The 16,606-nt window shown below is 49.4% G+C and overlaps 1 protein-coding gene across 1 annotated transcript in view; it reads right to left on the reverse strand.

Annotated features, from left to right (window-relative positions):
• Positions 1–16,606, reverse strand: part of CAPN8 (calpain 8) — a 67,848-nt gene that overhangs the window by 24,841 nt on the left and 26,401 nt on the right. Inside the window, exons 3-8 of the mRNA XM_055581961.1 lie at positions 7,414–7,532; positions 6,766–6,899; positions 5,559–5,727; positions 4,480–4,563; positions 2,780–2,865; positions 349–423 (exon numbers count right to left, since the gene is read on the reverse strand). Of these exons, the coding sequence (XP_055437936.1) occupies positions 349–423; positions 2,780–2,865; positions 4,480–4,563; positions 5,559–5,727; positions 6,766–6,899; positions 7,414–7,532 (667 nt within the window). The remainder of the gene's footprint in view (positions 1–348; positions 424–2,779; positions 2,866–4,479; positions 4,564–5,558; positions 5,728–6,765; positions 6,900–7,413; positions 7,533–16,606) is intronic.

A 16,606-nucleotide genomic window follows, 5' to 3' on the forward strand; every position in this document is an offset into this window, starting at 1 on the left:
GTTAACTCTGATTGGTGTCTAGCCTAGAGATGGTCCCTAAGCCACACAGTCTAACCGTGTCCTTAGTATCTTCCTTAGGGAGTGAAGGAAGTTATTGTATTTTGATGCTAATCTAAACCTTGGACTTTGAAAAGATACAGAAACTGAGAAAGTCAGGCTGATAGCTAATCCATGTTGAGGCCCAGATATCTTGGTTTCTACCTTTTACTGGAGTAAAAGGGGAAGAAGAAAGAAGCCCCCTGGCCGGAAACCACATTGACTTCCTGGAACACCTAGAGAGAACTGCCCATGCTCAAACCAGGAAGGAACCCACAGCCAAGAGGATAGCGCTCCTGCAGACCCTCTCACCAAAACTCTCCATCCTCGGCTTTCTTGCCCAGCTGTTCTTTCTGCGTGGGGTCTATGTAATTCCACTCCGGTGCACTGGGAAAGAAAGAATAAAGTTGTTGTTTTAAGGAAGCAGAGGTGATGGTTCTTGAAGAGCTTGCTGCAGAGCAAGCTGTTTACTGCAGCTCTCAGCTTCCCACCCTCCCCACCTCCTGCCCCGCCACCAACCCCAAACATGGGGAATACCAAAATGACTGAGGGTGGGCGAGGGGTATGAGATGGTAGGGGATGCGGTTGGGGAGGGGACGGGACTCCACAGGCACTAGCAGGGTGACCCCAGACATGCAGCAGGAGGAACCCTCGGCCATGGCTTTACTAATTTCTCTCTCCAGCCAATCATGTCTGATTCAGCCCCCCAGGCCCTGGATCACAGGCCTGGGCAAGTCCAGGGGAAGAGCTGTGAGAATGGCCAGCAGAGAAAGGCCACCTCCTCCTCTTCTCAGTTGGGGAGACATCCTTCTGGCTTATCTGTCTGAGGTGAAGATACCGTGAGAGGGGCTAAGCATCTCGGACACATCAACGTAGCCCCCTTCCTGAGCCTGCGGAATGCCAATCACACCCAGTTTTGTGACAGTTTCCCTGGAGTAATGGCACCCTGCGAGGCCCCCTGATGGCAGCCTTTCCATGGCAATACCCACGTACTTTGTTCAAATGCCATCTCCAGCTACCTGACCTTTAAGAAGTGAGGTTTCCCTGAAATATGTATGCAGTGTCTAAATAACTAAGCAGCATCGATATCCATCTTTAAAAAAAAAATCCCTTCTCTGAATGCTTTCAGCAAAACGTGAAGACCTCCTCTTGGCTGCATGAACACCAGGACTAAGCCCAGCCTCTCCCTCCAGGGGGGCTCTCAGGTCCCCTAAGGATCAGGCAGGGGAGCTCTTAGGGCCTCTGTAATTCATGGAAACAGTCACTGAATCAGAACCAAAGCTCAGAATGTGCTTATCATAAACAGAGATTAGGAGACAAGCTGGAGAATTTGAGATCTGACCTAAATATCCCAGTTGGTCTCTTAAAACTAATTGGAAAAAAAATTAATTTTAATTTAAAGATATTGGGCTGAGGCTAGGGGGAGTCTCACAGAGCTGCAGCACCCTCCCCCACAACATCCATATAGAAACACCCCAGGCTGCGTCTCCAGATGGTGGGGCCTGCCAGTCATCACCTCGAACTCCTGGACCTGTCCCAGCCTGTTACAGACTGAGCAGCATCAGGGAAAGGAGATAAAGTCCCATACGCCCTGTAAACAGCTTGGGAAACAGCTGCTGCTTAAAAAGGCCAAAACTCGGGGTTTCGATTTCATTCAGCCATGACGCACTTTTGGGGCGGTTGGTGTTGGGTTTGGGTAAGGTTTTGGGTTTTGCTCCATCACAGGCAGCAGAATGACAAGTCTTTAATACAGGAGGCCATCTGTGGCCCTGGGGACGTGTGTTTCTTCGTGACACAAACCTGAAGGGAAGGACTGCAGTTATGAGCAGTAATGATGTGTGATTAGTTCATAAAAGTAATAAAGTTCCCTTCCAAAGCCCTGGTGGCGTCATGTAATACAGATAGCACATGGGGTGCACATGAGGCTTAAGGATGTGTTTTTTGGGGGGTTGTTTTTATGACCATTCCCATTTCTGGCAGGTCTTCATCCATGACACTGGTGAGTGCTCCATTCTCCCCCAGCGGCGCCAACCTGCCTCCTGCCTCCCCCGTGCCAGCAGCGCTAACTAGGGCGGAAACCAGACCATGCTTTCTCCATCCTCCCGCACCACGGTGGCACTGGTTCCAGAACACAGCTGTCCCTGGACACCACAGGAGGCCTCTGTCTGGGTTCAGGCACCATCTCTGAGAGGCCTGGGTCCCTCCAGTCATTAATGGCTTTGTCAGGAGAGATCAGTACCCGCCAGAAATGAGCTCTCAGCGAGCGGGCACCCCTCCCGTTCATCCTCCTGCCTGCGGCGGCCAGTGGCTCCTCTAAGATTCAGTTCCTCTTTCTAAGCGCATTTCTTCCTCGTGTTGAGGGGTTTGGCCTTTGTCAGAGTAACCAGACTTCGCGAAGTGGAAAGAATTCGATGGAGAGTGATGGGTCTCACCTTTGGATGACCGCTGTGGTACTCGGCAAACAAGCAAACCCTCGGGCGCTAAGCAAAATTCCACTGAGCTGCCACACTTGCAAACGCCAGAGCAGAGCAAGGAATCAAAGACTACTGCTGAGTGGGTTTTGTTTGGCTTTTCCCCACCTGGAACCATCTAACATTCTTTTCTAAACAGGCTGTGTGATTTGCGGACAGGAAGCGCTGCGAGTGCACTGCCCTGGGGGTCTCAGAATCACTGCGCGTGTTTCGACTGATGCCTTCCCCGCAGAGGGAGGTGGGCACGGGCAGGGAGGGAGGGGAGAACCTACTCGTCGCTCCAGGCCCCCTTCCACTCCACTTCGCCCCACGGGTTCCGGAGTCTGATCAGCCTCTCTGGACAGCCCCGGAAATCCACCTGCAAAGGCCACACACAAAGGCATCTGAATCTCCACACCCACCCCTGCCGCCCTGCGTTCCTGTCTGCACCTGAGGGACTTGCATTCAATTCCTCAAAGGCCCCTAAACATGTCTTCTTTTCACACAGTTTTTCAGGCCTTAGCTCTGTTTTTCACAATCTGGTTGAATAAATAGTGAGTCTAGCATAAAAAAACAAGCATCTGTCGGCTTTAACTTGACTTAAAATTTTATAGTTGACTGACTCAGTTCTTAATATATGAGACCCATTGATAATAAATGCCGTCCAACAAATACTAAGAGCAGAGCAATTAGCATTTCATAGGCCGGTGCGATGACCTGGGCACCAAGCTCAGCCTTTCAGATGCATTATCACCTCATTTAAACTTCACAACCATCCTATAAGCCGGGTGCTGTTATCATCTTCATTTTAATCTCCCTCAAAACTCTGAGATTCAGACAGGGTGGATATATGTACATGGATAACTGATTCACTTTGCTGTACACCTGAAACTAACGCAACATTGTAAATAAAATATATTCCAATAAAAATTTAAAAAACAACACTTCTGAGACCTAGACAGAGGGGTTGAATTATCCAAGATTACCTAGTTAGTAAGTAATAGGTGGAGGACAGGCACCCAGGCAGCCTGTCTGAAAGCCCATTCATTCATCCACCTTCCCCTACTCTCTGTGGAACCCCATTTGTGCATTTGCTCACATACAAAAACACGATGAACAGTTCAGTCTTCAGGATCTGACCTTCCTTTGTATCCTCTGTCATGCCCTCAGCCCAGTGTTTACACATTCATGCTGAATTCATGTTTGGAATTGACTTCATTAAGGAGCGTATTTGTGAAACACAAATACACAGAGTGAACATTAAGGCCTTTTTAATAAATAACAAAAACTAAGACACCATTGCATTTCCCTTTTTGCCTTAGCCCTCAGGAAACCCAAAGCAAAATTAATTTCTCCACTGGAGCACTGTCTTTAGCCTGGACTGTCTTCTGTGTTTTGCCTTTGTTGTACGGTTTTATTGAGTCTGTGCTTTTCATTGCAAACCACTGCACATCCTTTTTGGAAGCAGGCAGACTATAGTAAATAAAAATAATGAAAAGCTTAACCCATGCTTTCTCCTTGGGCTGGAGAGAAAGGAATATCTGCGTTCCCCTCACTATCACACCCCACCTTGAACGCTGGGGCATGTATTACTGCCTTTTTCACCTTGAGGATCCTATGGGTTTCCAGTGCTTAACCTGTACAAACATACCTCTTAGAAAGAGTGTGGATCTAACTGACAATTTCTACAACTTTCCTCCAAAACCTTCTGTCCCTTCCTGGCCACATCTCAGAGGAGAGCCTGCATTTAGTTAGAACCCATAAAGCTGTGGCTCAGAGAGGTTACAAAATCCATCTCTAAGTGGGTAAGAGGAAGAAGGGCCCTTGTAATGAGCAGGAGGATGTCAGGGGCTCTGTGCAGCCAGAGAGGCTGCACCCCAGCAGGGCAGGGAAGCACTAGGTGGTGATCCCCTCTCTTTCTCTCTAGGATGCCAGGGATTTACGGTAACACCGTCAGGCATTACCCTACCCATCCATCCCTGCCCAATTTTACCTCTTCGACTCCAGTGACAGAGTATGCGTGACCCTTAACCAGCTTCTGGCTGGTGATGGCTTCCGTTTCAGCTGCACTGGAGATCTGAATTGAGAATAAAGAAGTCCACTCAGAGTGGCTGACCCTGACCTTCTTGGGACCAGTCCTACAAGGCTTTCTAAGCACATGCTACACAGCCAGAGGGTCCCAGTGCAGGACTGGGGATATATGCAGGTGGAGCAATTAGCCCCAGGTAAACAGAGCTCTCTCCATCCACTCCTCTTTGATCAGGCCTGCCTGCAAGTCCTGGAAAATGACTTAGAAGCCTTTAAAATGACATAGGAAGCTTGGAAGTCATTTATTCCCCAAGAGGGATCCCACGACTGCCTGTAGAAGACTAACCATGACAACCCCTCTGGACCGGTCCCAGTTCACCAGCAGGGGTCCCCAGAGTCCCTCCTCAATAGTCCATACCTTCCCCAGGGTCCACAGCACTTCTCTACCAAAAAACACACATATCCTGCTGGGGTTTTTATAGAGAGGAGAAAGGGAGATTGTTCCTGCCTGGTCATTCATATGTGTGAGACCACCAGGTAAGGAGAGAAAGAGCAAGTGGAGGGGCTGGTGACATCCAGGCTCTGGTCTCCAGATCACCTTGGAACTGCATACCACCATCCCCCAGAAAGAGCATCACCCCTAGTTCAAAACCTCTTCCCTTTTCTTCAGTGAGCTCCAAGCCCCCATCATATATTGTTGATCACTGTATTTACAAAAATCCCAAGATTACTTAGCCAAAAGGGGATAGCAAAGGTAGGGCCCAGGATCAAGGGGTCAAGACTGCATTCTTAGGGCAATTCCTGCAGAACTAAAGGGGCTTGACACTTAGGGCTCCGAAAATTTCTGAGTTTATGAGACTCTGGTTCCTATCCATTAATTAGGTCTGGCCACAAGCTCCCACCTGCTAGGGACCAATATATCATGGGACTTACCCCATAAGCCCCAGACTCTGGCCCAAAGCCTTCCCAGCCTCGAGCCCCCGATCTGGTCCCTTCCCTACCACATGCAGGGAGGAAAAGCAAAGAGAAGCCATCTCAGCTCACGTCAATGGAGCAGGCCAGCAGAGACCCCGAGCGGAGGGCCTTCTGGATGATCTGGAACAGACTGGCCGGTGGCTTCTTCAGGTTATAAAACTCAGAGATGCCACCTGTGAAATCCTCAAACCCCTCCACCGTGGACCCTCCAGTGAGAGCCTCGTAAGAACCATTGAGCCTGTTGGACAAGAAAGAACACGGGTATCATCCACAGCCATTAGCAAGGGGGTCCCGTGGGATGGGGCAGGGGTGCTGCTAGGACATGGTGCACCCTGGAGGGCACAGGAGGGCCTTAGTCAGCTTTGTCTGTGGGCCAAGGAGGGGTTTAGGCACAGTTTCACAAGGCCAGCTCAGCACTCTGCCAGGCATGAATCTCAGAACACCTCTCACAAAGCCAAGTGCTCTTTCAAAAAGCAAAGTGCAGGACTTCCCTGGTGGGGTCCAGTGGTTAAGAATCCGCCTGTCAATGCAGGGGACACGGGTTTACAGGACACAACTGAAGTCTGTATGCCTACAGCCCATGCTCCACAGCAAGAGAAGCCACCCTAATGAGAAGCCCAAGCATTGCAAATAGATAGCCTTTACTCACTGCAACTAGAGAAAGCTTGAGCGCAGCAACGAAGACCCAGCACAGCCAAAAAATAATACATAAAAATAAAAAGCAAAGTGTAATCCAGAGCTGACCTTGACATCTTGAGTTGAGGGCATGGGTAAGGATGAAGGGGACCCTCTCTCAAGGCTGAGAGGCCTCCTTTGGGGCTTGCTTTGGGAATAGGGCTGGGAAGGAACAGGGATTGCAGAAAAAGGGGACCAATCAATAAAATGAATTAAAAGAACCCCAAAGAAGACTTTGAACATTGAATGCGAGTGAAGAAGAATGACTTCCAAACAAAGGGTAGAGACTTTTGTGAGTCTGATATCTAAGCATATTTGCTTTATTCTTCTTCATCACTCTTTAAAAAACTCACATTGACCTAAGAACTGACCTGGAGGCTTTAAAAAGACAAAGCCAGCATCCCAATTCACACACTGATGTGGGACAGAGCTGAGCTTTGAACTCCTAGCCCAAATTTCTGTTTCTCTTAGTTATTGAGGATACTGTACATGTGGGGTCTAAGTGCTGGGAAAGACTTGGTCAGGGCACCCAGAGTCGGGGGGCAAGGGGCAAGCTCCCCCAGCTCTGCATGGTCTCCCAGCTCCTACCTGCACCACTTACTTGGCATAGGCCTTCTCCAGCAGCGCGCTCCAGAATTCACTGCCTTCTTCGGAATGCAGGAAGAGCAGCTTTCCATTCTTGGTGGGGAGCCTGTCGTCCACGACCACCTCCACCCACTCTCCATACTGCCAGAACTGGGGGAGGGAAATACAGCATCCGCTTACAGGGATGAGCTGACAGGCAGAGTCCGCGTCCTCAGGGGACCTCGGAAGGAGCCTCTGAGCTGGTTAATGCTCCAGCCTTTAATGAACTGGATCTGTCATTTAAGAGCAGGATCTGTCTTATTTGACCATGCCCACGGGAGATGCCAGTGAAAGTGGAAAAGAAGTCCAGAGGCCGAATTTGTGAATAAGAGAACCTGCACCACGCCGCAGCAGCAGTGTGTGACTCGAGCCCACATCTCCTGACCCTCCCTCCAAGTGCTCTCCTCAGGGCCACGTGCCCTGGAGGAGACGGGAGGGGATAGGCGAGTGGGTGATTGGAGGAACACGGCAAAGCAATGGTTCTCAAACTCAAGCACACGTCGGAATGCCCGGGAGGGATTGTTAGAACCTAGGCTACTGGGCCCCAAACCCGGATTTCCGATTCTTGGCGTGGGTCCCCAGACTATGGAAAGTAGGGTCAACGCCCGAGAGCTAAGTGGGATACCTGAAAACGAAAGATTCCTGCATAGTTCTCCTGGAAGCTCTGGTCCCTGGGAACCACGCGGTACAGCAGCTCTCGGTTCAAGGTGAGGGAGGCAATGGCCGCCAGCAGCCAGCAGTCACCTGCGCCGGGTCGAGGGGGACACAGACTGGTCAGGCCAGGCCTGCAGGCTCGCTGCTTTATTTGATTCACTGGCCCGTTCAGTCCAGAATCATGTGACTCCCTTCTAGGTCAGATAGTCGGACTCTCTTCCTCAGTGTGTGAAGGTCCCGCAGCCTTCTTGGAAGTTCTTAGCTCCTCCCTCACCACCTCCCAAACACACATACACACACACACACACACACACACATACACTGACCATTCCACATGTCCTAAGCACTCAAGAGTGGAGTAGAAAACAGAAAAGAAGAAGCAAAAACCAGCCTCTTTGATTCCTTAACAGCAATGTTAAGAAAACATCTGGGGGACTTCCCTGGTGGTCCAGGGGTTAAGAATCTGCTTTGCAATGCATGGGATGCGAGTTTGATCCCTGGTCAGGGAAAAAAGATCCCAAATGCCTCAGAGCAACTAGGCCCACATGCCACCGCTACTGAGCTCACGTGCCACAAGTAGAGAGTCCCTGCGCTACAATGAAAACCCATGTGATGCAATGAAAATCCTGCGTGATCCCACATGCTACAACCAAGACCCGACATAGCCAAATAAATAAATATTAAAAGGAGGAAACGTTAGGTTGGGGGAAACACTGAAACGATGTGGTGAGTGCAGGAGTGTGTGTGTGTGTGTGTGTGTGTTCCTTGCTCCTTGGGCTTGGGTAACAGAGTTGCCTCTTCGTGTCTGTTGGAGGACTGCCCTTTTATGTTTCAGATCTCACCATGACAGGCTTGATCTCTCATTGCTTATAACACTCCTGAGATATTAATTAGCATGAAATTATCATACTTTTACGCACAGCAAATAAAAATTAAGAGAGGTTAAAAATGATAGGGCTCAGCGCTGGTCACTTTGGAGATCCAACTAAATGCAAAAGAAAACAGAAAAATGCTTTCTGTACAAGTCAGGACACCCCCAGGCCCAAGCCCCTGAACACTGCCTCCCTGGAGGGCATCTTAATCCCCCATGGTGTTGACTCCAAAGGTGAAGCACAGGCCCCAGAAACCCTTTACTGACTTTAGCATCCTGGGGTGGATCTAGCATCCTGGAATTGATGTACACTTGTGCCACATCCATCTACCTGCTTATTCTACACCAGTCTCTGAGATCTCAATGTCCCATGTGTGCTGCTTGTTGCATGAACGAGTAAGTCCATCCTCCCAGTCCAACAGCTGCCTCCTCCCCGCTTCATTCCAGAGCCCTACTTCTGGGAGTCTAGGGTTTGGTGACCAGTTTGTCCCATTCCTGTCCCACTCAAATGGCTCCAGAACCCAGCCCGTGTGTCACAGCCTTCTCCTTGTCCACAGAAACAAAATCTGAGCATCCTCACGTTATCTTCAGAGGAAGTCCCTTCAACCTTTCAGAGCTCCTCGGAGGACCTTGTCCAACTCCCTGTTTTCTTTCGATGCTGTGGCCCAGGTTGCATACATAATCCAAGATGTTCTCTCAGATGCAGGCTACCTGACCACGCAGTAAGTGAATAGTGGGCCAGGAACCCACCTCCGAGCATCTGTCACCTGCTCAGAACAGCTCCATCACCAGCTCATCCCAGAAAGCCTTTTGGTCTACCTGCCCTCATCTCTCTCAACAGAGAGGTTTCTGATTTGGTCCCATAGTAATTCCTTTCCCTCTACCTTTACCCAACCAGGCTCATGTATTTTCTCTCTCTCCCTCTCTCACACACAGTTACTTTTTGAAGAGCTTTTCTGACCCAGAAGGCAGCCTACTCCCTGCCTCCCACTCTCACTGACAAATGCCCTCCTCCCTAAGGCAGCAGGGCCTCCAGGTGGGACCAGACCCAGTAGCCGGAGGAGATAAAAATTGGTACAGCAGGCCTGGGACTGCAGCTTCTCATTAAAGAAGACTCGAGGGGGCCAGTACCTGGTTCAAAGACAACTTCCAAAGAGTAGATAAAATAACATATTCCGTTCTCTCACTCCAGCCTTCTTCCTCTTAACACATGTGACCATCTCATTCCTCTGCTCAGAAATCTTCGACTTCCTCCACTGCTCAAGAGCAAGATAAAAACTAATGGAGCATCAAGACCCTTCACGACATGCCTCCTTCCTACTTCCCCTGCCTGCCTCCCACTGTCCTCCCACCGTGAGTCTGGTCTCCAGATGAACTCGGAGCTGCATAAACACCATGCCCTGGTCTTTCCCAGCACGCGTGTTCACTCATCCATCCCCCGGCTTGTAGAGTCCTTGCTGTAACACCATCCCCTTTCTCCTCCCCCATGAAGCTTTCCCTGATGCTTCTCATCCTCCAGGCGCAGGCCCCCTCTTTTTCTTTGTGTTTCCCAAAGACCTTGTTTATATCGGGTTGGCCAAAAAGTTTGCTCGGATTTTTCTGTACGCTGTTAAGGAAAAACCTGAACTAACTTTTTGGCCAATCCAGGACTTCTCGGTGCACAAGCTCTTCCCTGTCTAATTCCTGACCCACCTCGGTGCCCCAAGTGCTCCATCCCCAGAGCCCCCAGTACCTTTCTGGGCCACTTGAATGACACTGTCTTCCCCACCGTCATCCCCACCCCGTCTCCCGCCCAGTCCTCTGCATCTCTTCCTCAGAACAGGCACATGGATCCCTTCATCTTGGCATCCCCAGCAGGTAGCCAACACATAGCAGGGACTCAATGAATGTTTAATGAATAAAAATAAATGTTTGCAGAGAAAGACAAGTATCATATGATTTCACTTATACGTGGAATCTAAAATATGATACACATGAGCTTATATACAAAGCAGAAACAGACTCATAGACATGGTAAACAAACTAATGGTTACCAAAGGGGGATGGGGAAGGATAAATTAGACTTTGGGGATTAGCAGATACAAACTACTAAATAAAACAGATAAACAACAAGGTCCTACCATAGCACAGGGAGCTATATTCAATACCTTGTAATAAACCATAGTAGAAAAGAATATGAGAAAGAATTTATATATGTATAACCAAATAACTTTGCTATACACAAAAGTTGTAAATCAACTATAACTTAAAAAATGTTTAAGAGTTTTTAAAAATTTGTAAATATGTGAAGGTAGTGCCAGTGGTAAAGAACCCAGCTGCCAACGCAGGAGACATAAGAGACGCAGATTCAATCCCTGGGTGGGGGAAGAGCCCCTGGAGAAGGAAATGGCAACGCACTCCAGTATTCTTGCCTGGAGAATCCCAGGGACAGAGGAGTCCAGAGAGTCGCAGAGTCAGACACGACTAAAGTGACTTAGCCCGCACATACATGACCAAATGAATCAATGACTCATATTTTTGTTCTTGTGCAAATTCCCAGCAGCACTTCACATGTTTGCACCTGAACGTCCCTGGTGTGTGGAGAGGTGGAGCCCAGCGAGGACATGCCCTGAACGTGACAAGAGTCAGCTCCGCCAGTATCGGGGGCCTCAGCCTCTAGAGCTAGAGGGCAGAGGGAGACAAGGGAAGACCACTGCAGAGGTGCAGGCCTCTGAGAGTGGGCAGTGACTGGTCCACAACCCTCCCTGAGGCTGGTGGCCTCTCACAGAGATCCGAGCACACCTCCCTTCACAACGAGTTGCTGCCTTGGTTCTCCTCTGATACCAATGCTCTTGCTGCCAGACAGGCTGCTTCCAACAGCCCACCTAGCGTACTCCTTAGGCGTTACAATTCACCATGAGGACACGAAGTGTCCCTCAGCTGCTGACATCAAAGGGGCTGCCCAGCTGGAGGAGAGTTTAATTTGTTCTTAATTTGCCTCATTCCTGACTTTTCCCCGGGTCTGCCTGGCTCTCGCAGCCAGCACAGAGCTGCGAGGAGATGCAGTGGGTACCCGGGCTCTGGGATGCCTGCCAGGGGCTCCGTAAGATAGCGATGCACAATCATCACAAAGATGCTTTCTCTAAGGCACAGATCCAAACAAGCATGTTCCTCTTCCGAGAACCCTCTTGGGAGGACAGACGTTTATGCTGTCGCTCAAAACATTTCAGAGACGTGTTTGGGGATCTGCCTGGACACCTGCACATATACATCGACTTCTCCTCCGTGAACTCACAGCTTGATCTTTGAGCACAATGTTAATATCCAAAAGCAACCAAGCGCTTTTGAATCTCAGTTTAGTGGTGAAAAAGATGACAGAAAAAACTGGGAAAGAATCTTGATGGTCAAGGCCCTCCTCCCCAGCCACCCTCCAACGAGGGCAGGTTCCGGTTAGAGAGTCACCGACCAGGGAGCTAGAGAACGGCTTCTGCATCCCTGTCCTCGTGGGAAGTCTGGAACCACCTGAGCTTTGTTCTTCCCACTCCTTCTTCAGGTTAGATAGCTAACAGGTTTAATATGTATTAAAATAATAAGCTGACTTATTTTCTACTCCACTCAAACTTCCCACTCATTGCATCAGCAGGCTTCAGGGCTCTAGTAAACAGCAGGTAGATCCCAGTCATTATAATGGAGCTGCTGCCCTGCTTTGTGAAAAACATGTTTTAAGACACTGAGGAAATAATAATCCTGAGTCAGGCTTTTTAAAAACAAACGAAAAACTCCAAATTCAAAAATTCCATTTACATGTTACCATCAAAGCTTGATGATCTAAACACCCAGTGTTAGGATCAGCCCTAGGTATCATGAACTGGGGCTATAATCTAAACGAATTTTTCAAGCATCAAGGGAAGAAGTGGAGATGCTTCTGGGCTACCGGGAGGAGAAAGAAAGAGAAAAAAAGAGAGAAAAGGTCAGACATTGGAATCCCTGTCATCATTCCTCTTCCACCGGGAGGTTGACCAATGGCTGGAGCAGCAACAATAGCAAAACCACAGAGAGTTTTAAAGAGGAAGCCAGAACAGAGAGGATTTATGCCCAGCTTCCCACCGAGGACACGAGGAGCAGAATAAAAATGGCACCACGGAGAGCGCGGGGTTGGCGGGGTCGGGGGTGGCGGGGGTGCGCGCGGAGATGCGAGAAGGTGGTAAAGAGCGCCCTCTAGGGACTTCCTGGCGCTCCAGCAGCTGAGACTCCATGAGCCCAGTTCAGGGGGCCAGGGTTTGACTGCTGGTCAGGGAATCAGATCCCACGTGTCACAACCAAGAGTTTGCATGTCGCAACTAACAGCTGCTGCAGCCAAATAAATAAAAATACTAATATGCTTTTTAAAAAAATAGCACCCTCAAGTCTTCCTCTGCCATCAGGGCTAAGGGCAGGGAAGAGAAGGCAGGTCAATCCCACCACAGAGGCCATGGGTGACCGCCTGGCTCAGGGCCATGGAGGTGTGCCAGTATACTGAGGCAAGCCTGGGTCAGCCAGGGAAGAAGGTCCACCAGACCCCAACAGCACCGCACACCATTCCCAGCTCCACGAAACCAGGGGGACACAGGGGCCAGCCACCCTCCTCAAATAGCCTGGAGGACATTTGGCCTTTCCTTCCATGCAGGCGCTGTCCTGGGGAGGCTGGAGAGGGGCCAGCCCTGAAGAAGCAAAAAAAAAAAAAAAATCACCCGAATAGAGAGACTGAAGGAGGAGCATTTACCCAAAAGGGACAAGAACCCGAAACAGGCGGAGGCAGAAATACCTTTTATTGGCCCGTTGCCGGGTCCCTCCCACTCACGGTCAGTGGAAATTGGGGCTCCCCAGCAAGCTGAGAGAAGCGAGGAGGATACAGAATGCATGACGATCGCATATCTGAATGTAATGCAGAGACTCTGACGTGCCTCTGTGAGCTTGTTTCCTAAAAACCCATCCTTACAGCTGAGGCCTCCTGCGTCCGCTCCTGGCTGTAAGATGGCTGCAGGGGTTCACACTTGGGCTGCTGTTTTCACTCTGCACATCAGCACCAAGCAATCGCTGATGCCTCTCTCCTCCCCTCCCTCCCATGGGTGGACAGGCCTTTTCCCGCCCTCTGCATTCAACTCCTGCCTTCTTGGATGAACTGAAGCACATACGCACATGCTTGTGGCCATTCTTGCTTTGCTGACAATTCTCAGCTCTCTGGCTAGACCAAAAGCTGACTGGAGGCAGGCAGTGAGCTCCTGTCTTCATAGACCTCAGCACACAATGCTTCAGTGAATGAAATCATTCCAGTAGGAAACTGGCCAGCTGATCTGAAAACTCATACGTTAATTACAAGCAAGAAAGTCTCAGAACTTAGCCCATTTAGCAGTTGAGATCTTGAACCAGGAGAAATAATACACCATACATTCATGCTGCATAAGACTAGAATCAGATTGAGAATTTAGAGTTACTATCCTAGTTAAAAGGGGCTTCCCTGGTAGCTCAGCTGGGAAAGAATCTGCCTGCAATGCAGGAGACCCCAGTTCAATTCCTGGGTCAGGAAGATCCCCTGGAGAAGGGATAGGTTACCCAATCCAGTATACTTGGGCTTCCCTGATGGCTCAGATGGTACAGAATCCACCTGTAGTCCAGGAGACTTGGGTTCAATCCCTGGGTTGGGAAGATCCCCTGGAAGAGAGCATGGCAACTCACTCTAGTATTCTTGCCTGGAGAATCCCCTTGAACAGAGGAGCCTGATGGGCTTACAGTCCACGGGGTTGCAAAGAGTCGGACATGACTGAGCAACTAAGCACAGCACAGCATCCTAGTTAATAAAGCTCCTGTAAGTTTGGGATTAACAGATATACACTATCATGTATAAAATAAACAACAAGGACATAATGGAAGCACAGAGAACTATATTCAACATCATAATGGAACCTAACAACCTAATGGAAAAGAATCTGAAAAAGGATACATATATATTATTTATGATTCTTCAAACAGAATCACTTTGTTGTACAACTGAAACTAACACAACATTACAAATCAACTTACTTTAATATTTTTAAAAGAAAAATATTAAAAATAAAAAATCTCCCATAACATAGTATATCCAGCCAGAGCAGGTTTCTCGAGCTGAGCACTGCTGACACTTGGCTGGATGGCTCTGTGTTGCCAGCCACCCTGTGCTCTGTAGGTGTTCAACAGCACCCCTGGGCTCTGCCCACCAGGTGCCAGGACCACCTGCCTCCCAGCAGGACAACCAAAAATGTCTCCAGACACTGCCAACATGCCCTGGGATAGGGGATGGAGGATCATCTCCCACCCGCATTGAGACCTCATGAGCCAGAACATCCACAGCAAAATCGAGGGGTGAGAGAAGTCTGCGTTGGAGAAGGTTGGACAAAATGGCTTAGCATATGTCTCCAGTTCTCAACAATGGCTCAGTATGAAAATGTCACTGACGAGAATGATAATGATGTTTCCTTAGTCCATTACTCCTAGAGTCTTCTGGAAGCCACTTTCTTCTTCCCCCTTCCTTCTTTCACGCCTGTCTTCACTAAAGAAAATTGTTAACACCCAAAGGAAAGCTCTGACTTGCTCCTCAAGGTTAGCATCCAAGCCAGAGTAGGATATCATCTTAGCCTGCTTCCAGCCTTCGCTCATCTCAGGATCCCAGGCGTAGCATGATTAGACTTAGGCCCCTCTACCTGGATTTGGAAGAGTGACTGTTTGACCTCTTGCAGACCTCCTGAGCTATTTCTACCATTCTTCTTTTCTGCAAATCATACAGATGCCAACCTTCACTGTTGCAGGCCAAGGCAAAGCTAGACATTCCTGAACTTGCACGACATCAGTGCCACTGGGTCCCCTCACCCCCTCTCTGCAGCCTCGGTGGCCAGACTCCATCCTAGCCTCCAACCCCCTCTCTAGGGTTGACCCAGGATCACAGATGCCTGCCAGCCCAGCAGAGTCTGGCTCCAGCTCTGCAAGGGTCTTTTGGCAACCTCAGGGGTCCTGTTTACTCTGACATTATTGTCAACTGCTCCCTGCTCCCCCAAGCCACATCACTCCCTCCCTGGAGCAGTGCCTGCCCAGGCTGGTCTGGTGGTGCACAGGACCAGGGGAATGAGTGAATCAGCCACATTCACACTCCCTGCATCCTACCAGAACCCTCCATTGACATTCCAGTCCTCTTTGAATCATTTAGTACATCTCCCCCACCTCATACCTGCCTCCAGCTCTCCTTGGAAAACATCTCTGGGAGGCTCCCTTCCTTCAGGTTTAGGGAGTATGTCTTGTATGTCAGTCACCATCACTCACCAGCACTTAGCAAGCATTGCTGGTGTAGGACACTGGGACAAGAGAGATGTAAAAGACATGACCCCTGCCTTCCGGAAGCCAGCAAGCTTAAAGGAGTCAAAATAGCATGGCTTTTGCCCTCAGAAAGCCTGGGTTTAAATTCTCAGGCCCTGCTTTGCCTGCCAAGCAACGTGTAGCAATTCCTTAATTCTTATGATCCACGGTCTTCTAATCTGTAAAATGGGTTTACGTCTCACAATTTATCATACAGGATCATTTGAGCAAAAAGAACTTTTTTGTAACAAGAGGGATGTTTAAACATAAATAGCAACTTCCAGTTGGGTAGAGAGGACTTCAGGACATAAAAAATATAAGACATGCACACGATGTACATGTAACAGCAGACATATTTTTAGAGGGTCTCTTGAGTATCTTGATTAATGGTCCCCTGAGGGTAAGCCAGCTTCTCTCTACCCCAACCCCATTTACCAATACAGTTTCAGGGAGGGCAGAGACGGATGAGCAATAAGAGGTGGGCTTTAAAACTCCAGAGCAAGGAGCAGGGGCCTGAATGGGGTGAGATGAGCCCAGAGGACAACATCTCTTGGACCCTCCCCAGTTGGGATTCAGAGAAAACCACTGGGGGGAAACTTCTACACCACAGAGGAAGTGGGCAGCCTCCACAAAATTAAGAATGTGGTGAGCCATGAGCTGACTCTCAGAAAATCCCCCGAGCTCCCCTGTGGCCTCAACAAAAAAAAAAAAAGGCAGAGGCCACCAGCATGCAGGCAGGAAGCAGGCTGAGCAACCCTGGCAGACACAGCTAGTCTGCACACGGGACCCAGCCAACCGGGCCTCCGGCATCATCTTGGGCCTCGCTCACCATCTTAGGAAGGAGAGGGCAGAGGAGAGCGATCTGGAAGGCTAAACGTTTACCCCAAGGGACCGAGCTACACCAAAGAAGGCTCTTTCAACTACTGGGTTGGACAAAGTTTCAGGCTGAACT

The sequence above is a fragment of the Bubalus kerabau genome, chromosome 5, assembly GCF_029407905.1.
Source record: "Bubalus kerabau isolate K-KA32 ecotype Philippines breed swamp buffalo chromosome 5, PCC_UOA_SB_1v2, whole genome shotgun sequence".
In the NCBI taxonomy this organism is placed as follows: Eukaryota; Metazoa; Chordata; class Mammalia; order Artiodactyla; family Bovidae; genus Bubalus; species Bubalus kerabau.